General features: G+C 42.6%; 1 protein-coding gene across 1 annotated transcript in view; it reads right to left on the bottom strand.

Moving 5' to 3' along the window:
* Nucleotides 1–24223, bottom strand: part of DNAH5 (dynein axonemal heavy chain 5) — a 210698-nt gene that overhangs the window by 184226 nt on the left and 2249 nt on the right. Inside the window, exons 2-11 of the mRNA XM_029941285.1 lie at nt 20560–20694; nt 17312–17396; nt 13782–13939; nt 12400–12621; nt 9577–9714; nt 8703–8879; nt 7603–7716; nt 5909–6016; nt 3447–3569; nt 2714–2929 (exon numbers count right to left, since the gene is read on the bottom strand). Coding sequence (XP_029797145.1) covers nt 2714–2929; nt 3447–3569; nt 5909–6016; nt 7603–7716; nt 8703–8879; nt 9577–9714; nt 12400–12621; nt 13782–13939; nt 17312–17396; nt 20560–20694 — 1476 coding nt within the window. The remainder of the gene's footprint in view (nt 1–2713; nt 2930–3446; nt 3570–5908; nt 6017–7602; nt 7717–8702; nt 8880–9576; nt 9715–12399; nt 12622–13781; nt 13940–17311; nt 17397–20559; nt 20695–24223) is intronic.

The following is a 24223-nucleotide window of genomic DNA, read 5'->3' as shown; positions in this document are numbered from 1 at the left end:
GGATTCTGTGTCCCCCCCCCCCCGCCCCCCGCCGGCCCTCCCCCACTGTCTCTCTCTTTCTCAAAGATAAATAAAAACATTCAAGAAAATTTCTTTTTAATTTCTTACTCATGACATCAAATTTTTTTTAAAGTCCAGAGTAGAATTTACTAAAACATTTTTCATTGAAAAGTTTAAATCTTCTCAGAAAATAAACAGCACTAATAGAATACAAACAGATGAAAAACTATCTTCTAAGCCTCACGTCTTAAATAAAACATCAAACCACAATCTACTGTTTCAAGAGTCTCTGGAATGAACTACTTCCTCCCCAACCCCCAACCCACAAAGCTGCAGTCTGTGACTAGGAAAGTACAAATCAGGCAACTCGTCTCCTTGAGAATACTATTATCCTAAGTTCTGTTTGCTCAGAATAATGAGCTCTAATGCTCTATGATCATCCTTAACCAGGCGCTAAGCCATTCCCCACTCAGGTGCCCACGTTGTTGACACAGGCATATAATTTTTATGAAGAAAGTTGGGCCCCTTCCATCACCTCCTCTTCATTGTCATTTCCATTTAAACATCAATTCAAATCTCTCAACAGACAAGTGTATAAACTGCATAACTCCTTGAATCAAGTTTACTAATTAAAACAACCTCCTCTCTCACGCTATATAACTACAAAATTAGCTCAATGTAGACACTGTATACATATGGTGTCATCCATCATGTCATGAGCAATGTACAAAAGAGGCATTAAAACAATGTATTACTACATTTTAATGTGGCAAAAAAGAACAAAAGATTTGGGGTCCTTGGAAAATTCTGTTCTATGATTGGATTTAATGGTCACTTAAGAGTATTAAGCTGATAAACTGATTAATCATGACTTTAAACCAACTAATCAACTCAGTCTAGTATATCATTTACTTGACAGGTATTTATTTATTGCACACCAATTATATGCTAATGAACTCTGAAGACACAGGAAGGAACTGAACAAACAAATGTCCCTGCCCTCGGAGAAGGGCCAGCCTCGGTGGGGGATGGGTTCAGAATGTACACAAAGCACAAGTAAATGGATAATTTCACACAGTGATAAAAAAGTATTGTGAAATTGAGTGATTGAGAGGAACAGAGATCCAGGAAAACTTAACTGAAAGGGTCGTTTAAATGAAGATCTAGAGGCCAAGAAGGAATAGCCATGTGATGGTCCAGAGGCAGAACTTTCCAGAAAAAAAGCTCTATAAGCCCTAAGGTAGACTGAACTGAAATGACTTCTGTCTGGAGAACATCAAAGGAGAAGAGAAGCAGGTGAGGAAACAGGAGGGGTGGACAGGACCTTAACAGCTATGCAAGGAGCCTCAGTTTCACATCCATGGTCACCATTTTGAGCTTCGAACGTTGGTACTAACACACAAAAGTTTCACTTGATGCTTTAATGCACCATCCACATTTTATCTCACTGTCCTCTGGTACATCCATTTTAATCAGTATTTCACTTTAGATTTTCAGAACAATTTCTCTTTCCAGTATTTTTATCAGGTTAGAATAGTCATTATCTGCATTTAGATATATAGTTCAACTTCTCCTTCAAAAATAAACTTTGAAATATGCTCCAAAGTTATTTTTTTCATTAAGAATAGAAAATAAATAAATTCCAAGCTGAAAAGTAAATGAACATACTCCATCTTTGTCTTGCAAAACTGTCGGTTCCAGATATAGATTACCCACCCTGCAGATAACACTCAGCCTACCCAAAATGTTTCCTGCTATATCAAAAAGGTCTTTTCTCCTTCTCTCCTAAACTCTGGACTACTCAGGAAATGAAAAAGATACCTTATATTAGACTAAATCATTAGAATACAAAAACCAATGTGTAGCAGTAAATTTTATGATTCTTTTCAAATTCAAGTATGAAAAAAATTAGCTTTTAATATCACTGTCCCCAAACAAGAAAAACTTAACTATATCAAGGCTAAAAATTCAAAACCCACTTTGTTTGTAAATTGTTTTTTTTTAATCTTCAAAACATTATTAGATCACTGTGCCTGCTTTAAAAACTAAGACTAGTCACACATATACCTTTACAAGATAAAGCAGTTAAAAATCAAAATAATTAGAAACTGTCAGGCTAAATTAAAATCTGGTCCCTTTTATTCTGCTAACAGAGGTCCAAATAAAATGCTTAAATGCAGCCATAATCAAATGCACTCAGAACTCAGCATCAGTTAGTGTCTGACACACAGCATATGCTTCATTAAATATTTCCTGCATGAATAAATGAAATAATAAGTTATATTTAAACATTTTTCTTGTGCTACTAATGAAAATGCTCTTACTAATGATGATTAATTTTAGACTATTGGGAAGTCATTCTCATAATCACATACCTGAGAAGAACATATTAGCACCATTACACAATTCTCAAATAGATTTAATTTCTTTATTGTTCAAGGGCCATGAGCTCACATCTAACATTACAGACTGATTACTTGAATCATTCTAAATATAGATATTTGCACAAGATATTAAAGTTTTAGTTATGGGTAAGGTAGCAAATTTAGTTTTAAAGTACAGAACTCAGGGGCGCCTGGCTGGCTTGTAGTCAGTGGAGCGTGCAACTCTTGATCTCGGGGTTGTGAGTTCAAGTCCCACGTTGGGGACAGACATTACTTTAAAAATAAATAAATAAAATCTTTAAACAAAAATAAAAAATAAAGTACAGAACCTGGTATTTAGTGACCATGTCTTCCAGTCCTTCAATTTTAGAATCTTGCAGGACAGAGTACGTCCTGAAGGTTGTAAAGATGTCTATTATCTTGGCAAGACGTCGGTGGAAAGTTTCAAATTTCCCAAAAATATACATCTCACTAAATTCAAATTGTTTCTCATTTGGATCTTGTTTAAGCTTTTCTTTTGTCTTGTGAAAGCAGCGCTGGTACTCCTTAAAATTAAAACCCAAAATATTAGAAAGAGCCCAGGTTGTCAACCTTATTCTGTCAAGCGGAAGAAGCTGTAAATTCAGGGAGGAAATGCAAACCCTTTCAGCGCCACGCCTTTGTACGCGCCGCCCATTCGTCAGCTGGCGATGTCATCCCTTCCCAACTCCCACTCTAGCAAAGTCCTAACTATTCATGAGGTAACTCAAAGGCACAGCCTCTCCACTGATCCCACCGTGTTACCAGTGGCCTAACTCTGTGTCCAGCTCCGCATGCATCCTCAAGAAACTACCGAAACCACCTCCTCTTTGCATTCCTGGGACTAGGTGTGGCGTCGGGACATACCAGGCCCCCCAAACAGCAGAATAAGTGAATGAATGTTGAGAGCAGATTTATTCACATTCGATTTTCTAACAATAAAGCGATCAATAATATAATTGCTGAATGATTTACAATGCATCAGCACAAACAACATGAAAATAATAAAACATTATCTAAGTGTGTTATTAAGCTGACCGTTACCTGCTTGAGTTTAATTGCAGATAATATCTTTTCCACGACAACATCCTGCGGCTGGCTCCAGATGGTCGCGGTCCCATTGTTGGTAACGTAGGCTTTACACGCAGATATCATCTGATTCGTCACCTGGAATTTCCCAAGAGAACGGTGGTAAGTACGTGAAACAGCCATCACTCATAAACTGACTCCTCTGCCTCTCAGGGTCTGTGAACGTGACATTAGGTTTATTTTTTTCCATCACAACCATGATCCAGCACTAACACTTTTTTGCCCCAGTTCTACGGAGGTATAAATGACAAACAAAAATTGTATTTATTTCAGGTATGTATCATGATCCTTGATTTTGATACACAGAGTGAAATGATTACCACAATCAAGTGAATACATGTACCACCTCACGGTTTCCCACTCTGTGTGTGTGTGTGTGTGCACGTGCATGCACGCGCACACCCGCACACGCATGCTCACGCTGAGAAGACTTCAGATCTGGTCTCTTACCAACTTCCGAGTACACAATACAAGTATTATCAACTAAAGTCGCTAGGCTGTGCGTTAGAGCCCCACAATTTATTCATCTTATTACTGAGAGTTGTAGCTTTCAACCACCCTCTCGTTTCCCACACTGCCCAGCCTCTGGCAACCACCCTTCTACCCTCCACTTCCATTTGTTTCTTTTCGATTCTAGTATGTACTGTCATTGTGAGACCACAGAGTTGGAAGCACTGTGGCCACACAACACTTGGGCCCCCTTGTGTCTGCAGGATGATCGTCTCCACCAGGCAGGAGGGGACTCACTTCCCTGTCTGAAAGCTGCTGAGAGTCCCCCGTCTCCTTAGGTAGGCTGCTCTAACATGTCACTCACAGTCTCCAAGTGCCATGGGAAGGGCTGTCCACCCTGATCATTTCATGACACGGGAGGCTGTAGCAGAAACGTCACAAAGGAGAAGGAGCAACCGAGAAGAGTCAAGCTGACATCCATAACCACTAACATTTTGTCTGGTCCTCCAAACTGTAAAAAGAACTTCTTCAGAGGTTTCTTGTGATTTTCTTCATAATTTAAAAGGAGAAGCAGATGACTACGTATGCATGGGATGGATGATGTCTTGGACATGCAGCGCAAAGGCTGGGAGAGGGCCTGGAACAAGCTGGGTGGCGTGCAGACGGAACCTGGGCGCTGGGGACACGGGGGAACTGGTGTACAGTTCTCCGTCCTTGTGGACCTGTCTCGAAATTTCCATAATGAAAGGTTCTTCCAAATTAGATAAACGATAGGTTCACGGTTTTGTTCAAAAACAAGCCTTGTAGACACTACGCATGGAGCCTGGAGCAATGACACAAGTTGATTTTGAGGCTGCTTCTCAGGGAATATCCCTCATGACCCTCACGTGTCCTTGCAACGTGGGAAAAAGTGGAGCAAGAATCTCACGGATTCCCATCCTCCCTCTCCCTGAACGGCCTGCCTGGGAGCAGAGGAAAGGGAGCCGCCTGGCCAGCTCGCAGGCTGGACGCGCCCCTTCCCAAGGAGAACGGTGCCTCCCACCACGTTGGCATTCACAACACAAGTCCTGATGAGGTGGAAATGCCTCTATTTTAGCACAGCATTTAAAATTTTCACCTTGGTGATGAAAGTCATTTACTTCGTAGAGACTGTTCAAAATGGGAAAAGCGATAGCGCTTGCCACAAATGCTTACGAGTTAGGACATAAGGTTTAAACATCATTATGTTTTTTTGGCAGAATCATTATAAGAGCTTTAGGATTACTGAAATGTTGCAAGTGGCTTTTATGGCCAGGATTACTGTTCTAATAACACCAAGTAAACAACTGTGGCACCAAATAAATTTGGAAAAGTGGCACATAAAATACAAAACAGGAGAAAGCCAGTTACATATAGTTTTTCTTAATTAAAATTTACCCAATAAGGATAAATAATGTGCTGAACAACATAGGGAAATTCCAAAAGGAATCTTTTAAAAAAATTTTTATTATATAAATAACACAATTATTGGGGCACCTGGGTGGCTCAGTCGGTTAAGCATTCTACTTTGGCTCAGGTCATGATCTTGCAGTCCGTGAGTTCAAGCCCCGCATTAGGCCCTGCGCTGATAGCTCAGAGCCTGGAGACTGCTTCAGATTCTGTGTGTCCTTCTCTCTCTGCCCCTCCCCTACTCATGCTGTGTCTCTCTCCATCTCTCAAAAATGAATAAACGTTAGAAAAAAAGTTTAATTATAAAAATAGCACAATTATTTATTATAATAATTACTTTGGGAAATAATGTTTCATGATTTGCAAGAATCAGCCTCACAAATACACTTAATTCTATCTCTATTGAGAGATTAGATTTTTTTAAATTGTAGGCTACATAGACATTGAATTGTGCCCATATGGTAATTTCTAATTATCAAAAAAATCAACCGCTAAAAAAAAAAAAATAAGTGACCATGGGATCTATGCTATGCACTCACCTTTACAAACAGAGATGTGATCTTCTCAGAGGTGTTATAGTAATGGGAGATACTATAGATCATTTTAATTGCATTTATAAGTGTAGGGATCGCATCAACCATGGAGATCTGGAAGACACCGCAAAAGTTGTCAGAGAAACAAATACCAAATTCAGCACAATTCTGATAGTACAACCATTCAGTCTTCATTAGAATAAACTTAGCTAAGAGCTTTTTAGTTAAATTTTTAAAGTATTAACACTCCACATACATGTATTTAAAGGTAATTTCATCTTTATTATTTTTGTCATATGTGTTACAGGTTAACAAACCTGAGTGAAATGAAAAATCATTAACCGGCTGTACTGGCTTCTGTAAATTGCTTTGCGAAAGCATCTCCACGTTCACTGCTCTGACTAACTGCGTGGTAACTGCTAGAACATTGAGATAGAAGCCCCTGCAGCTCCCTGTTAGTTAGCGGAAGGTGTAACTTCCGCCTGCTTGCTAAGCGCAGCCCCACCCCTTTTACTAAGACCTGGCAGAGACAGAGTTAACTGGTGAGAAACCGCCCCATCTCGCGATATCTTAGATGTATAACTATGATTGGCCATGTTAAAGAGAAGGAGAGCCTTGAAGGGGCGGGTTCCCGCCAAAGATGGCTTTTGTATATTACAATGTAATTGGCTACCATGGAATGCTATGGATTGTAATTGGTTAACTAAATGATGACGTGTTCTGTCCATATAATCTCACTGCAGCCTTTGTTCGTGGCCATTCTCTGCAACTTAACACTGGGGAGATCAGGTTTGGCCCGGCTGTAATAAAAGCATGTGGCCGTGAATAAAATTATGCCTTGCCTCTATTCAGCATTGGTGGTCTTTTAGTAACTACCCCGCAAAAATATGCAATTAATCAAATTTCATTTCAATGCAAGAAACATAAACTCTCTGTTAATGACAAGATTAACAGTTAATTTTGTAATCAATAAAAGTACACACTCCCTAAAGTTAAAAGATAAAACACCAACCAATAATTCTTCCCACACTTCTTTGAGTATCATCCAGAATGTCAACTACAACACTTAATGGAAACTGGAATATGCAATAAAGCCTTTTAAGATATATTGCATATCCATCTTAGATGATAGAGAGATAGATAGTAGATAGAATATTGCATATCCATCTCAGATAGATACATTGATAGATAGGTAGACAGACAGGTAGACAGATATAGATAAACAGACGTATGTACAGTTGACCCTTGAACAATGAGGGGGCAGGAGCACCAGTCCCCATGTAGCTAAAAATTCATGCAAAATTTTTGACTGCCCCAAAAAACTTAACTACTAATAGCCTACTATTGACTGGAAGTCTTACTAATAATATAAACAGTTGATTAACACATATTCCATATGTTATAGATATTATATACTATATTTTTACAATCAAGTAAGCTACAGAAAAGAAAATGATAAGAAAGATAAAATATATTTTACTGTATTTATTTAAAAAAACAACTCGTGTAGATGGATGTATGTCGTCCAAACCCATGTTGCTCAAGGGTCAACTGTATACATAGACAAATTTCTTGAGAATAAAAGGAGGTTTTGAAGACTTTTCCAACAGACTGTAATATTAATGAACCAAACTCCATGCTCAATTCTGCCAGTACAAAAGGTTCATCAGCAGACTAAGCAAGTAGAAACTTCAACTCACCAGGTCACTACTGTACAAGGGGTCACAGCATTTTTCAAGTGTGTACAAATATTTGACATTGTCCTTCGCTTCATTAGCCGCATCAGTGATGCGAATATCCATCTCCCGCCAAGTCTAAATAAGCACAAGACAGGACAGCAATGTTTATGCAATTATTATAAAGGAGCCTCCAATATAACAGCTGCTAAGAGTCACCATGAGTCTGCTGTGTCTGCCTTTCAGTTTATCCTGTGCATCTCACAAAAAATGAACACAGGAGTGAGGGGTGTGACCACATTGGAGAGCAATCTAAATTTCCTGGCTGAATGTTTAAAGGTATCTCTCTTATAAAATCTACTCTGGACCTAGGACAGAGCATCAGGAGGGCAGCACCTCCACTGGAACCCACACTTTCCCTCCTCCACTGACTCCTGATCCATTTTGCACCTCACGTCCATGCTTTGTATGGTAAAGAACTGAAGCATGGTAAAGAACTGAAGGAAGCCACCAGCTGACGGCCAGCAAGAAACTGAATCCTGCAACGTCCCTGAGAACAACTTGGAGGCAGACTCTCCCCCAGGCGAGCTGCAGATGAACTGACCCCCAGAATGCAATCTCAGGAGAGATTCTGAGTCAGAGGCACCCAGCTGAGATGTCCCCTAATTCCTGACCCACAGACTAGGACATAATATATGTTTGCTGTTTTAAGTTGCTAAGTGTTAGGGTAATTTGTTATATGGGGATATAAAACCAATATACTAGGGCTGAATATATATATACATACATATATATATATATATATATATTCAAAGTAAGTCTTTGTTATTACAACTCCTTGTTAGTCTAAATTCAAAATATATATATAATCATGATATTATGCTACATCTTAATTATGTGCAGTGCTCTCTAATAATATATACATACATGTACACCAACCAACAAATACTCTTTATTCAAAGACAATGTCTTCAGTACCCAGAATTATAAAAGGGGAGTATTATCCAATCTTAAAGTTTTTTCATAAAGGTATAACAATATTTTTCTGTTCCTACTCTATGACATGAAAACACACACAGAATTTTCATTCCCATTTCATAAAGCAGAAAGAAACGACTGACAACCTTCAGAAGTTTCGACCTGGCAGCAGCAAGCATTGCCAAGACAGCCTTCACATCCGGGCTTTTTAATTGATCCAAAAGGTAGTTAAATTTGGACAGTCTTTTTTTCCAGTGCTCCAGCTCCGCTCGGGGCCCCAGGTCATCTGCTTCCTTCCGCAGCTGGTTGTTTTCAGCAAGCACCTGAAAATGCACCGCAGAACCATGACCCCCGGAATACGGCTGGCAGTATGAAAGTTACACGCAGGCAAAAAAGAGGGAAAGAGATCGATTATGCTATCTGAATCATGATAGCTTTTTATTCATTTGCATGCTTCAAGTGACAGCCTTTTACTTGTATCCATTTTTCAAACCTCAACAAAAGTGCAGTTAACATGTTCGAATTGAAACCTACTTATTTAAAAAGTTTTCATGAACATTTGGAGGACCTGACCTCAGAGCATCTCCTTGACTATTCACTTACTGTGTCTCTTTGAGCAATAGAACCTTGGAGAGTCTCCATGCCTTCAGTTGGTTCATTTTCATTGTGTTTACTTTTTGATTAAATGTCCACTATCGCTTGGGATTTTTCTGAAAATATTTGTTTTTAAGTTAAGTCTTTCAGAAGGCATACTGATTGGGAAACTTCTTGTACATCTGTTAGGTTCTCTCCCAAGGAAAATACGCCTTGAGAAAAGAAATTGAGGAAGTGCAATCTTCTCGTTACATTAAGTATTTAAAGTTACTTGCTTTCCTCTCTTCAAATTTTTTACTATCTCTTCTCACCTAATGACTAAAATTGAAACCACATTGAACCCTCATCTTTTTAGGGACTTGTTAAATATTTAGGCAAATGGAGTCACATGGCATCAGAAGCTGATATGTAGTTTCTGAAAATTACCTGTTCCGTTTGTTTGATCCACACTCTCATACAACCTTCTACTTTCTCCAAAGTCTCCGGGTTATTAGCTAGAGTCAAGTAGTCTATCGGTTCCTTCAGGGCTGTCAGTTCAAATACGTCACACTTCTGAAGGTTTACCTAATTAAAATGAAAGTTAAATAATAAGATAAGGCTAATTTCATTTTTTTAATGTTTATTTATTTATTTTGAGAGAGACAGAGAAAGAAAAATTCCCAAGCAGACTCTTAACTGCCAGCATAGAGCCCCACACAGGGCTCCAACCCATGAACCGTGAGATCATGACCTGAGTCGATGTTGGACACTTAACCTACTGAGCCACCCAGGAGCCCCATGATAGTGCTAATTTTAAAACACACACACACACACACACACACACACACACACACACACACTTCTAAGACCCCTGGGTTTAAGGGATCTTAAGATTTTCTCTAAACTACCCTGGCTTTCAGGCCACCCTCTGAAAGCACAGTGTGATACGTAATGCTCAGTCCTGCCTGTGAACTGTGCACACCACTGGAGACGACTGAGGGCAGATTTGGGGTCATTAAACAGAAAGAGTGAACTAAAGAGAGAGAGTCATAATATTACAAATTTGGGGAATTAATAGGGAATTTAAAAATTAAAGAGTCAACTTACAAAACCAAAGAACATGAGGGAGCTTCAAGGAAATTGGGGGAAGGCAATTTCTAATGCATCACATTCTTTTCTTGAAACAAGCCAGATGAAAAGTTTCTCCTGTCCTTACCCAATAACATACTTATAGTTTGAAAGTTTAAAGGCAAACACAGGGATTCATTTCAGGGGAGGAAGGAGGAAGAGGATAGAGAAGGAGAGCGGTTGGATTTAGACTTGACAATGAAACCTGCACACGGAGAAGTAGACCTCAATATTTGCTCAGCAGGACATTTCCTCCCGGGAAAGGCGGACCTGGCTCTGTGAATGCCTAGATTCAGGTTTCAGGCCCGACCCCCGCTTAGCAACAACAGAGCTAACCAGTTTCTGGCAACTGGTTCAGAACCAGCAGGAAGGGGTGTGGTCATTCATCACCCTCCAATGCCCATATGGCCAAAGAGCCACAACACAAAGGCTTCTTGGTAACCGAGTTAAAACCAGAGTTCACCAGGCGATGTGACAGGTGAATGATGCGGGCTGGGAGGGAAGGACGCGAGATGCTCAGAGCCCCTGCTGTGCGGGCCTGCTGCAAGGGGACCCGTAACCCCTCGACGGCCCCCTCCAGGTTTCCTTCACTCGGCTTCCTAACAAAGCCCTGCCAGCTCTAACCTTCCCCCGACGGCCTCCGCCCCGACTCCCAGGCCCACCGCTGCTCTGAAGTCCTCTGTCTGTCCCATTGACATGGAGTCAGAGACACCGCTCTGCCCTCCCTGAACCTCACCTCCCCCCTCCATGGTTTTCACTTGGCCACCCTCCGACAGGGCTCTGAAAACCCAGCGGGTCAGGCACAGGCCTCCGCTCCCCTGTGCCCTTGCCCACGCTGCCCACAGCCTGGGGGACGCTCCCAGAACGCCACCCTCCCTCCCCCACACTGCATCCTGCACCTGCTGTGCATCCTGCAGCCATCTTTGGTTTTACAGGGGAGGCTCTGCTCATCAGGAGCGGCACTACCTCCCTTCTAGGTGGAGCTCCATCCACTTTCGGTAACGCCTCTACCATAATATGAGCTGGAACCATTTGAAAGCATTGCTTTTTCTTTTTTTTATTATTATTATTTTTTTAATGTTTTATTTATTTTTGATACAGAGAGAGACAGAGCATGAGTAGGGGAGGGGCAGAGAAAGAGAGGGAGACACAGAACCGGAAGCAGGCTCCAGGCTCTGAGCTGTCAGCACAGAGCCCAACGTGGGGCTCAAACCCATGAACATGAGATCATGACCTGAGCTGAAGCCAGAGGCTTAACCAACTGAGCCACCTAACTTGCTTCAGCTCGCAGTTTAGAAAATAGGCCTGCATCAGAGTTCACTGCACGTAGACCTCAGATATTAGGTGAATCATCCAGCTCCGATCTGGGTGAAATTCACTCCACTCCCCTACTGCATTTCCTCTAGAAGGCCTAATGCCTCTCTCCCCAAACATCCCACTAGGACCCAGTACTTCTCAGTCTCCTCTGGAGAGGAGTGAGTGACACATTGCCATTGATACCATAGACTGCATGTCTGTCTCCCACACGTGCCTGATCAGGGCTGTCATCCATCACGGTTTTGCATCCACCACCCTCTGCCCCAAGTAGCGAGTAATGCAGGCTTCCAGTGGATTGCACACATTTTAAGCTAAATCTCACATCTGTCCAACTTATTCTTAAAGGCCCTTTTGGTCCCAGGCTTAACTATAGGACCCAACCCTCTCCCTCTAGATAAGTCAACTGCTCTCTCCTTCTCTCTCATCTTCAGGATTTCCTCCATTCCTACCCATCCCCCAGCCCCCACCCCCATGCACACACAAGGGCACACACCTGACACGCTCTGATTCCAAAGTCCTTTCTTTCTAGGATGCACGGAGATGCTGCAAGCATTTCCTACCCTAACTCTTGGCAGTCAAGCATGTGATGTGAGTGAATGAAACCCTGCAATATGGCCAACACTTCTAATGCATTAATCACCCCAAACCGTCAGAATTTACATCCAGTCACCACCAGCTCTGGGAGGGGCAATAAAACGCCCACAGAATTTTTTCAAGGTTTGCCAGGCAGTGGCATTAAGACCATCCGAGAGAAGTATTACACACTTGTATGTTGATTTGTTCACCGTCTGATAACTTTCGAAGGAATAACTTATTCATTCTTACCTTCTCCTTCAAACTCTCCTGCGCACTCGACAGGACGCCCACAAAGCCTTCCAGAGAGCTCAAGAACTCCTGCCGCATGCTGGATGCTTCCGGAAGACCCTCGAGCTCGCCCCAGCCATGGCTCGGGGCCCTGAGAGAGGGAATGAAGACGTCCGACAGCAAACGCCTCACGCTATTGAGCAGGCCCCCGTCCGCGGGATCCAGCATGTTAAAGCTCACCTCCTGGAACACAGGGAGGAGGCCCTCTGCTGTAAGAATGATCTGCAGTTGCAACACAGCCACTAAGTCATTTCTGAACGCTCTTCATTAACCAAATATCCTGCGTCAGTAAATGAAGACCAACCACATAAGAAAAGCAAAAGCTGGTTACTCAGAACTTGCTACAGCAAGAGTCGCCCACCAGCACCTGCGCTTCGAGACCCTTAGAAGCAGGCAGGGGAGGGAAAGCCTCCAAGAGGAGGCAAGGGAAGCTTCCAGGCATGCCCTGAGTGGAGGCGGCTGGGGTGGGGGACCTGCAGCTGGCCCCTAGAAGCGGGGCATCCCGTGTGATCTGCGAGGGACGCATATTTGGCTTTCTTTGGCCCCAGAGATGTAAGCAGGGAGTACAGACAAAAATTAGGGAGGCCGACAGTCACAAACCAAGTGCTGGCCAATCTGTGACAGCAATTATCATGCGGCTTCCTCGCTGGCTTCCTCCAGGTCCGACTCCCTGGGTGCAAGCTGGCTCCCTTGGTTGTTTTGTAGATGAGGGTGTTGGCTCCCTGGGCAGACTGCTGCCGGTTACAGGTCAAAATTCTGCTTTATATGTGCTCTGGCCTTTGTTTGTATATTCAGTCTCTCGATCCAGAAAATTATTTTTTGATGTGCTGGCTACGACCTAAGCGTTATACTACTCTAAACTGCAAGCATCAAAATGAAAACCTGAAATAAACAGAACACGACACGTCTACCAGTTCCTTTGCTCCAAGCAGATAATGCCCCTATTGAAGGCACCGTACTCTGTACACACAAAAAATAAAATTATGTATCATTATAAATCTTACCTTATATGTATGAAATTTGCCATTAAGTAAGTAATATAGGGGGAATTATTTTTTAAAGGAAAGACTTCACTGTATCACACACATATACACACACAGGCACATACGAAAATATAATGTTATATCCATTCTTGTTCATATACTGAATATTAAGTCCTCTTACTCAACAGATTTAAAGGAAATATCTTCGTGTTTGCTATGAATGCTTTTAGAAATATTTCTCTGAAAGTAGTTTTAGATAGCTAATGAACACAGTGGTTACCTCTACAGGGAGGGATTTTTTTTTGGTAGAATTTATGTGATTTGGAGTCATTTGGCATAAAGGATGGCCCGGCCCCTTACCCGGTGGATGTTCTCAGGGGTGACAGCTCTGGAAGGGTCCGTCCTGATGAAGAACACACACACGCCAGTGAGAGCAACATCTTTTCCCTCGGTCACAAACACCTTGGGTTTCTTCATTTCAGAAAGAGGATTCACTCCTCCAGGAGAGCCAAGTTGTCCTACAAATGCAAAAGAATTTTAGTTTCACAAATACCACTTACAGTCCACATGGTTGTCTCTTGGAATGAGCTTCCTTGTTAAAACACTGCCGCGGTGACTCACCCAGGCGCCCTGGAAGGTCTGCCTGAGCCCTGAAGGGATCTAAAAGGAGCTGACTGACTGCAGATCACAGATTCATTTCGAAAGCGTCACTTGAGAAAAAAAAAAAAAAACAGAATGAGGGGTCCCTGGGTGGCTCAGTCAGCTAAATGTCAGACTTTGACTCAGGTCATGATCTCCCAGTTTGTGGGTTCGAGCCCTGTGTCGGGCTCTGTCCTGACAGCTCAGAGCCTGGAGCCTGTTTTGAATTCTGTCTCCCTCTCTCTCTGCCCCTTTCCTGCTTGCACTGTGTCTCTCTTTCTTTCTCAAAAATAAACATTAAACACACACACACACACACACACACACACACACACACACAGGGATGAGAGGCACAGGAATAAGAGAGTTTGGTCCAAAGCAGATTCTTAGCGAAGCTACAAAAGTCATCTCCTTCCACAACAGTCCACAATAGAGGAAATGAGAAGGCGCAAGGAGGGAGACGGTTTCTGTGACAGGTACTGGGTGTCAGCTCGTCTGCTTGGTACCTGGTCTACATTATTAAAGTCACTACCACCCTAAAGGCAGCTGTGACCTGTCCCATGTCACAGCCAACAGGTGGTAGGACTGGGATCAAAATCCAGCTCTGACTATAGAACTCCAGACGCCAGCAGCCCCCTCACTATTGTGCTAGAGCCGGGACACAGCAGAGCCAGAGAGCAGTGGGATGAACGGTGTGGGCTCTAGAGCCAGACCCCCAAGGCGTGAGTCTCCACCACACTTCATGTGACCTTGGGCAAGCTCCGTAATCTTTCTGTGCCTCAGTCTTCTCATCTGAAAAATTCGAATAATACCCCTAAAAGCTAGCATCTGTAATTGCTGTAAGGACTAAGTGAGTTAATACATAAAAACTCATAAAAATACTAGGCCACGAAGCATTGTCATCATTATTATTTGAAAATTTTATTTTTGGTCATCTAAGCATGTAGCCCGTTGAGTGGGCTGCGTAAGTACACAGAGCTAGTCCACTGTGCCCTTGTCAGCCCAAGTAAGCTGGAGCTCTCCAGGCGGAGCGGTGGGTCAGTCAAGGTTATCGGGGAAAGAGGACAGTGACAAGGGGGGGACCTGGGGAAGGACGTGGACTGCAAGTTGAACCCTGAAACCTTACAACTAGAACCTCTTGGAGGAAACTTCCCACCCAAGTTCTCCCCCAACGGTGCTGGGCTAGAGACTCAGACTGGGGCTTTGACAGTGAACCTGTCCAATAAAGGTAACAGCAGATGTGCCTCATCAGGAGACAACACATCACCGGGGGATGTGCAGCGACCACTCCCAGTGCCCACCTAGTGCCCGCAAGAGCGAGAGCCTGGAGCGTCAAGGTCAGCTGACTTGTGACAGCCCAGTGCTTCTCCAGTAAAAGCTCTCCTGTCACCTCATCCCTCTTGTCCCTGCCCTACCTCAAGCCAGAGCTGTGGGTTGCACACTGTAGATGGGAGCAGAGCGTTAAGCTGAAGAAGCAGAGGAGGACCATATGCTTCTCTGCTGCCGTGACCTTCAGACGTCCCTGCTTGGAGCAGGGGAGTGGTGGAGGGCAGTGGGGGAGCCAGCAGTGACGCAGATTGAACTTTAGATCAGTTCATTCTGATCAGCTGGATAGTTTTAGTTTCTGGACTGAGACAGTATCCATAATGTGAAGCAACCATAGGAACTTTTCCTATCTAAGAATATCCAGAAAAGTCATGGAATGGTCTCAGTTTTAACCCAGTCCCACTGAAAAGGTTTCAGGGGAGAGCAGGAGCTAAAAATGAACTTGCATTATGTTTATACCCATGAACCTTCCTTGTTCAATGTCACATTTACACACGAAGCCCTACTTCACCGTGTTTTGTGGAAGAACTCAACATCCCGTTTGACTTTATGTTTGTCAAAATGGGATAGAATTCAAAGCTTCTGTATTATTTTGATTTTTCGTTCAAAGTGTAATGGACTTTCTGGGTGCCTGAGTGGCTCAGTCAGTGAAGTGTCTGACTTCGGCTCAGGTCATGATCTCACGGTTCATGGGTTCGAACCCCGCCTCAGGCTCTGTGCTGACAGCTCAGAGCCTGGAACCTGCATCGGATTCTGTGTCTCCCACTCTCTCTGCTCACCCGCCCCAGCTCAAGCTCGCTCGCTCTCTCTCTCTCTCTCTCTCTCTCTCTCTCTCAAAAATAGACATTTAGGGGCACCTGAGTGGCTCAGTCAGTTAAGCATCTGACTTTGGCTCGGGTCATGATCTCATGGTTTGTGGGTTCTGGCCCCTCATCGGACTCTGTTCTGACAGCTAGCTCAGAGCCTGGAGCCTCTCTTCAGATTCTATGTCTCCCTCTCTCTCTGACCCTCCTGTGCTCATGCTGTCTCTCTCTCTCTCTTTCTCAAAAATAAATAAAAAACATTTAAAAAAATTTTTTAAATAGACATTTAAAAATTTTTTTAAATAGTGACATGCACTTTCTGACCAAAAAATATCAGAACAATAATTCTAGAAAAATGCCAATCACTTAGAGTATTCATGCATAACTTTCCCAGTTTTTAAACAAAAAAGCATAGATATATATCTATCAACAGCAATAACTATTTGCCCCTTCTTCAAAAAGGTCATAAAAAGATGAGTATTTTAATATAATCATAATATATTTGTTTATGTCCCTAGTTTGGCTCTAAAATGATAATATGATCCACATAAACATAGAATGGGAGATGCCAGTTGAATTCACACAAAGATTTGAAAATTTTCTTAAGTGAAAATAACTCAACTTGCCATTCCACAGTACTCATTTGAATCACAGTCAGTAGAAAATAAACATAATGTGATATTTAACTAGAAAACTCATTATGCCTATTGGCAACAATTCCTCTGTTAAAAATAAATGGTGCCAATATAGAAAAGAAACAGATGTCCATAAAAAGTTCTAGAACATCACTGCATAGAATGAACTAACATGTAAGGAAAAGAAGTCTCAAAATGTAAAGTACTTTATTATTCCTCAATTACCAGCCCAGCCTGAAACGGAAAACAAAATACCTCAAATAAAGTTAGAACAACCAGGCTAGATAGCCATCATTATCTGTCCCCTTCCTGGGGAACAAAATGGCACCTGGCCTCACCTGCCACACCTCACCACTGCCCAGTTGTCCCGTCTCCCGAGGGGGACGGAAGAGGCCTGGTCAGCTCTGAGAACGGCCCTCTGCTTCACACCGCCCTCACATGAATCTAGCAACACGTTTCTGGGCGACGTCACATCAAATCCAGATACCTGTTTCGGCCACCTCCACATCCTGATAGTAGAATATAAGGTGACGAAGACCTCCAGCAGCAAAAAGCTGATCGATTCTTTCGATCTGTGGGAAAAGAAAAGGCAAGGTCACAGCCTCGTTCTGAATTAGAAGCCATATTTATATTTAAATCAGCATTTACAATCATCTTTCTTCTTCAGATGAAACTGCATCTAATGCAAGCATAAAAGGCATCATATATTTTTCAACCAATAAAACCATGAAAGAGTCCATTACCATAATAAAAACATAATTCAAAGAAGGAATCCAATTAATCATCAAAATATCTCCTACATACATGTTTGGAAAATTGTCCTTCCATTTTCACTAATTTCCTAAAGTGTTGAGCTGTTGAAAGCAGATATAGAGACAGTGTTTCATTTTCACTCAGTTGCAGATCAGAAAGAGAGAACAAACCTTTCAAAACCCAATCAAACACACTAGAGGTAATTAATATTAAATTGTAGTAATCACTGGAAAATGCCATGAGAACACATATGATTATGGAACATTCCATCCAATGGCAATCCAGACCTCAGTCCTATCCATGAGGTTCACAGCACAACTAGAGGTCTATCAACGGGTCTACTACCAGTAGAAGCATTTTTTAAACATTTTTTAAATGTTTATTTCTTTATTTTGAGAGAAAGTGTGCACATGCGAGCTGGGGAGGAGCAGAGAGAGAGAGGGAGAGAGAGAATCCCAAGCAGGCTCTGTGCTATCAGTGTAGAGCCTGACGTAGGACTTGAACTCATCAACCATGCAATCATGACCTGAGCCGAAGTCAAGAGTCAGATGCTTAACTGACTGAGCCACACAGGCGCCCCTGTAAGCAATTTTCTTAAAGTCACTAGCACAGTTTTAAATTCAAATTGGAGGAAAAAAGATAAAATCTACATGCCCATTAGGATGGCTACTATAAAAAAAAAAGATAAATGTCAAGGATGTGGTGAAATTGAAAGACTTGTACACCATTGGTGAGAACGTAAAAAGGTGCAGTCACTATGAAAACAGTATGGTAATTTCTCAGAAGATTAATATATTACTCCATGATCCAGAAATTCCACTCTGGGTATATACCCTAAAGAACTGAAAGCAGGATCGTGCAGAAATAATCGTACGCCTCTCCTCACAGCAGCCTTATCCACTGTAGTGAAAAGATGGACACAACCCAGCTGTTCATGAACAGACGAGTGAATTAACCAAATGTGGCAGAGACATATGATATCATATTATTCAGTCTCAAAAAGGAGGGAAACTGTGACACAGGCTACAACACAGATGAACCTTAAGGACGTTTTGCTAAATAAAAAAGTCAGTTACAAAAAGACAAACACTGTATGATTCCATTTCTATAAGGTATCTAACGTAGTCAAATTCTTAGCGACAGAAAGCAGAATGGTGGATTCCGGGGGCTGGGAAAGGCAGGGGGAAGTTGCTGTTTCATAGTATCGAGTTTCAGGTTTGCAAGATGAAGAGATCTCAAGATGGGTTACACAACAGTGTGAGCAAACTTCACACTACTAAACTGTAAACTCAAAAACGATTGAGATGGCAAAATTTACATTCTATGTTGCTACCATAATTTAAAATATGATGTTTTCAAATGACAAAATTGAGCCTGAAACCTTAAGTGTGAAACAAGTAAGCCCCCTCCAATTTCCACCCTATTATAGCTAAAACTATGACATAGAAGGGAGGGCAAGCTGCCCTGTTTCCTTCGTGACTCTTCTTTGCTTGAGAACGTGGTCGGGCTGACTGGGGTGCCCGCATCACGGTTAACTTCGAAGCCAAGAACATGAAGGAGATACTTCCAACAGGGCAGCATTGAAACCCCTCCCCCCTACTTCGCCTGGGGGCCTGAGCCAGGACGTTTTCTTTCAACCTCCAGATTTTGACACTCCCGGTCTTGAATATGACAACAACAGTTTGACCTGCCGGGTACTCATTTATTCCACCTGCACAATCCCAGATCCAGATGTCTGAATTAGGACATGGGGCAGAGCTAAGCATTTCATCTCTGGAACAATCTCTCCAAGGCTGAGTCGGTTAAGTGACTCTGTCCCCTTCTGAGCGTCCAGTTTGGAGAAGTAATATTATCTACCTCCTGGCATCATGAAAATTAAATGGGATAATAGATGAAAAGTCAGTTAAATGAGACGGACACCTGGTAAATATTCAGCAAACGTGAGCTGCAGGGGGAAGACGGAAGAGGAGAAGGGCACTTCCTCAGTCTCTAATGAGCTCATCCTGCAGTTGAGCTGTTTTAGGTTGTCCCCCCGCTCACGGTCCTGCTGAGTCCGCCTGATCCCACCGGACTGACACGGCAGGAAGGAACAGAGCCAGCGCAGTACTGGAGCCAGCTCATCCTGGTTCATGACAGCCAACTGGTCACAAGCCTTTGCAGCTAAGGCTTTAGCAGCATCATGTTCATAGTTTGGAATCAGCCACTGTAGCAGTATTAACACCGCAGACGTCAGCAAACACTGGGAATGGTGCTCCCCTCTGCCGTCTTGCTCAAAGCTGGTTATTAAACATTTACAGATATACCACTAAGAAGCATTGTGAATAGTGTGCCACCCCTATCAACAGAAAGGACTCTCTCTCCCTCTCCTTCTCTCCTTCTCCCTCTCCCTTATCCTCTTCCCTCTCTCTCTCTCTCTCTCTCTCTTTTTTATGCCTAATAAACAAAAACAAAAACAATAAAAACAAACAAACAAAAAACTTTCCTCAATGCTCAGGAAATGACATCCTCCCATATTTTGACCTTGCCTCCCCAAAATCAAGTAACACCCCAGATTTTGGAGGGAAATCACGGCAGAAAATGGAAGTCAAGCTTAGGAACCACAGAAAGCAGATTCAGCTGTCAAAATTCAATGTCCCAGGTTAGAACAGGATAAGTGCAAGACAAGATAAATCGGAAGCTGAGATGTGAGTCTATTCTCAAGTTCCAAGATGGCACCTCGACCCAGCTTCACTAGGTTCAGAAACATGCAGACATTGCTGTCAGAACCATGGGACTTAAGTGACAGTGCTAAGTACCCCCATTCAACATGAAGAGCTGGAGAGCCCTAAGGTCAATCTGCCACCCCCTGTATGGTCAGAATGGACTCTTGTCCATGTTAGAACAGACACCCTCCTCTACAGCCCTGCACAGGTCCTGCCATAGGACAGTGAGTTCTTTGTGCTCTCCATAACCAAGTCAGTGAGAACTCAAGTGCATCTTCACCTGATTCCCCTCAAGAATAGCGTCTTCCACTTCACTTTTGTCCAGGTCCACGCAGGAAGCCACAATTGCAAATAGGTAGTCATGTCTACCATCCAAACGTGCCCGTTTGGCTTCCTTCTCCTCCTTCAGTCTTTGCTGCAAGAAAGAAACAAAAATGTTACATGACAACTACTATTCTCAAATGTATTCATTTTGTAATAACTGCATGAGATCGTTGCTTTTTTAGGTCTTGAGTACTCACATAACGGACACCTTAATGGTACCAGTTTTTAGGTGCTACCTTCCATTTTTAGAAATAATGCTATTCTATTATGAAAATAAGATGTGCTCATTGTTTTTGAAATTGTATAATACAAATGAGCTAAAAGAAAAAAAATAAAAAATCATCTGCCATCCAGAAATTATTATTGCAATTATTTTGTTCTAACCCTTTAGATTTCTATGCATATATAAACATTCAACAAACACACAAAAAAAGAGATCCCCATTTTTATAAACATTCCCTACGCCTTTAAAGTAATATTCTTCTACATTATCTCCTACTATTATTTTTTATCAACAGATTCATATCTGGTCTTGAAATGGATTTTTGAATACTAGTGCTTACTTTTAAACTGATTGTTAATTACAATACTAAGGCATGTTCAATATAACCAACGTGGGCAGTTTAAAGCATGTCTGTCCATATGCACTATCCTCATACAAACATACACAAATGCATACACCCATCTGTATATTGTGCGATAAAGTTCTTCGTGCATTTTCCCTTAGTAATACACCATAGACCTTTTTCTGCTTTAACACAGGCTATTCCTGTGTGATAGCTGCAAACTATTCAACAATACCGATGTACCATAATTTATTCAACCTTTTTGCCTAATATTGGTAGACATTCAGCTTCCATTTCATTTCTTGAATTAAGTACATTGTCTTTAACGCCAATGAGCAACACTAGGAAAAGAAAAGGTGGCCCCTCTTCTATTCAACATACAGTTATTAAACCTCGATTATGTACCAGAGCTACTGAGGCAAATACTACCCAATGACGTCAGAAACCTCTCATAGCCTGTTTGGTGGGATGTGAATGGAAAATGTAAATATGACAGGATGGTGTTATGGCTGCCACAGGGGCATCAGATAAATGCAGGGGCCTTTATGGGTCCTCAGAGAAGTTACAAAAGGAGGATCCCCCCACTCCAGCCTGGGACTGAGGGAGCGATGACAGAGAACATGTGGGGAAAAGGTGGCTTGAGCCTAGAGTTGAAGGGCATTTCCGCACGTGCAAAGGCCAAGAGGCACGGGAAAGCACAGCATGCTTTGGAAACCACAAGGTAGCCAGCCAGAACTAAAAAGGACCAGAAAGACATAATGGGAAATGAGAAAGGAGCCCAATCATAAAATATCTTGGGGGCCACATTAGGGAGGTTTTATATTATCTGAAGGCCACTGATGAGAATAACTGATGAGTTTCAAATCAGGGAAGATGTTAGCTGTCCATCAAAAATGAGTCGTGCTGTCAGCAGTGTGGAATGTGGATTGGAGCAACATAAGCCTGGAGGCAGGAAAGCCAGTCACGTGGCTTACGGTGGCATTCCCAGAGCCTGGGACGCACAGATCATTGGGAATGTGGCTCTGGAACTCAAAGGATACAGATGTAGATATGGGTTCCCAACGCAGCAAGCACAGTTGATATTATGAGCCAGATCTTTCCTGCTGTGAGGGGTGGTCCTGCACATTGTAGGTGTTTAGTAGCACCCTTGGTCTCTTCCTTCTGGATGCCAGTAACTCCCTACCTCTGAGTTGTAAAATTGAAAAATGTCTCCAGGCATGGTCAAACATCCTGTGTGTGACAAAATCACTTCCTGCTGAGAATCACTGATATGATAGAAACAGACACAGTCAAGATGGTATCATTTGGGGTTGTGCAGTGCACAACCTGCACAATTATACTATCAGCCCTTCCATCCAGTAGGTGATATGTACATACTAATTATTCATTAACACTTGTCAAATGAATAAATCAAACTTTAAACCATGAGGGCAGATATGATTTTCTAAGAAAGAAATGGACAATGTAAAGCAAGAAGTGCAGAACCTTGAGAAACACCAATGCACCAGGAGACATGGAGAGGACTAGGACAGGGGGCAGACAAGCAGAAAAGGAACCAGAAGGCAGCACCACCAAGAAGCCACAGAGCCAAGAGTGCTGCTGCTACAGAGAAGTGGCTGGGTCAGTTGGGGAATCCTTAGGAATGAACTGTGTTTACAGGAGGGGCTACCGCACCCCACAGCTCTTTGCCAATATGATCACGCCATTAAGCTCTCCCCCTCTTGAATGTGGCTGGCCCTGTGACCAGTTCTCACCAAAAGAACGTGGGGAAAAGTAAGACTGTAAACCTGCCTAGGCTAATCCTTCATAGACCTTCAGCTTCGGCCTTTGTCCTTGGAAATGCTCCCTCGGAACCCAGCCACCATGCTGTGACAAGTCCATGTGGGGAGACCACATGGAAGAAAAACCAAGGCATTCTGGTCAATCGCCCCCCAGCCAACCTAGCCAACACCCCAGGACCAGCTTCCCTCCATGTGAGTAAGCGATCTCAGACATTTCGGCCTAGGCGAGCCTACAGATGATTGCAACTCAGCCCAATGCCACTTGAAGCAGAACCACCCAGTTGGGCCCAATCACCCACATACTCAAGAGAGATCATAACAGACTGCGGCCGCTGCCGTAAGCCTATGAGCCGGTGTGGTCTGTACTGCAGCACGAGGGAGCAAAGTAATCCTTGTAGAATAATTTCACTGGTTGGACAGAAACCAAATGGATGAAGGCTTGAGAGAAAGATGACTGAGAAAAGAGAAATAAAAAGATACAGAATATAAACTATTCTTTCCAGAAACTTGACTATAAAGGAAAGAGGTGTGGTACTAGTAGATAGAGGGGAATTCACAATCAAGGAAGAATTTTTCAACACATACACACACTCACACACACTTTAAAACAGTGAAGAGGAAAAGGTTGGGGGTTTCAGCTTGAAAGGCCATCCCTGGACCCATGCAATTAACATCTGTTTTCCAGAACCTGAGGGGACTGCTGGGAAACCTGGAGGAGGAAGAAGGGATTAGGGATATGAAAAATTTATAAAACACCTATTTTCTTGCCACTTCTCTCTATAAGAACTAACACAGGTCCTGACACAAAGTATGTATTCCATAAACATCAAACAGAAGCCAATTTTAATCTCTTTTTCAATGTGGCTAAAACAAGGATGATGTCCTGTTGTTCAGACTATTTTCTTCCTGCTTTGCAGAGGAATAAAGTGCTTCTCCTAGTGAACTCTGGGTTTGCACTAAATGGCCTCATCAGCCTGAGGACGTGGTGGGTAACCAAGGGAAGCAGGAGTCAGGCCTCAAAACAACCATCTTGTGGCAAATGCTGAGGAGAGACAAAGAAAGGAAACAACTAGAAAACCAGGAAAGTCAGGATGTAAAGCAACTGAAGCCTTCCGAAGAATAGAGCAACTTAAATAAGACTCTGCCATGGCAACACTTTCTCTATGACCTGATTTTATAAGACTCCAAAGGGAAAAAAAAAATACATATATACACACACACACACAGACCTATCTATGTATGTATTCTAGTGGAGGAAAGGAATGATTGGTCC

This window comes from Suricata suricatta, chromosome 6 (genome assembly GCF_006229205.1).
Source record: "Suricata suricatta isolate VVHF042 chromosome 6, meerkat_22Aug2017_6uvM2_HiC, whole genome shotgun sequence".
In the NCBI taxonomy this organism is placed as follows: Eukaryota; Metazoa; Chordata; class Mammalia; order Carnivora; family Herpestidae; genus Suricata; species Suricata suricatta.
The sequence above is the reverse complement of the archived record's forward strand: the minus strand, read 5'-3'. Positions and strand labels throughout refer to the sequence as shown.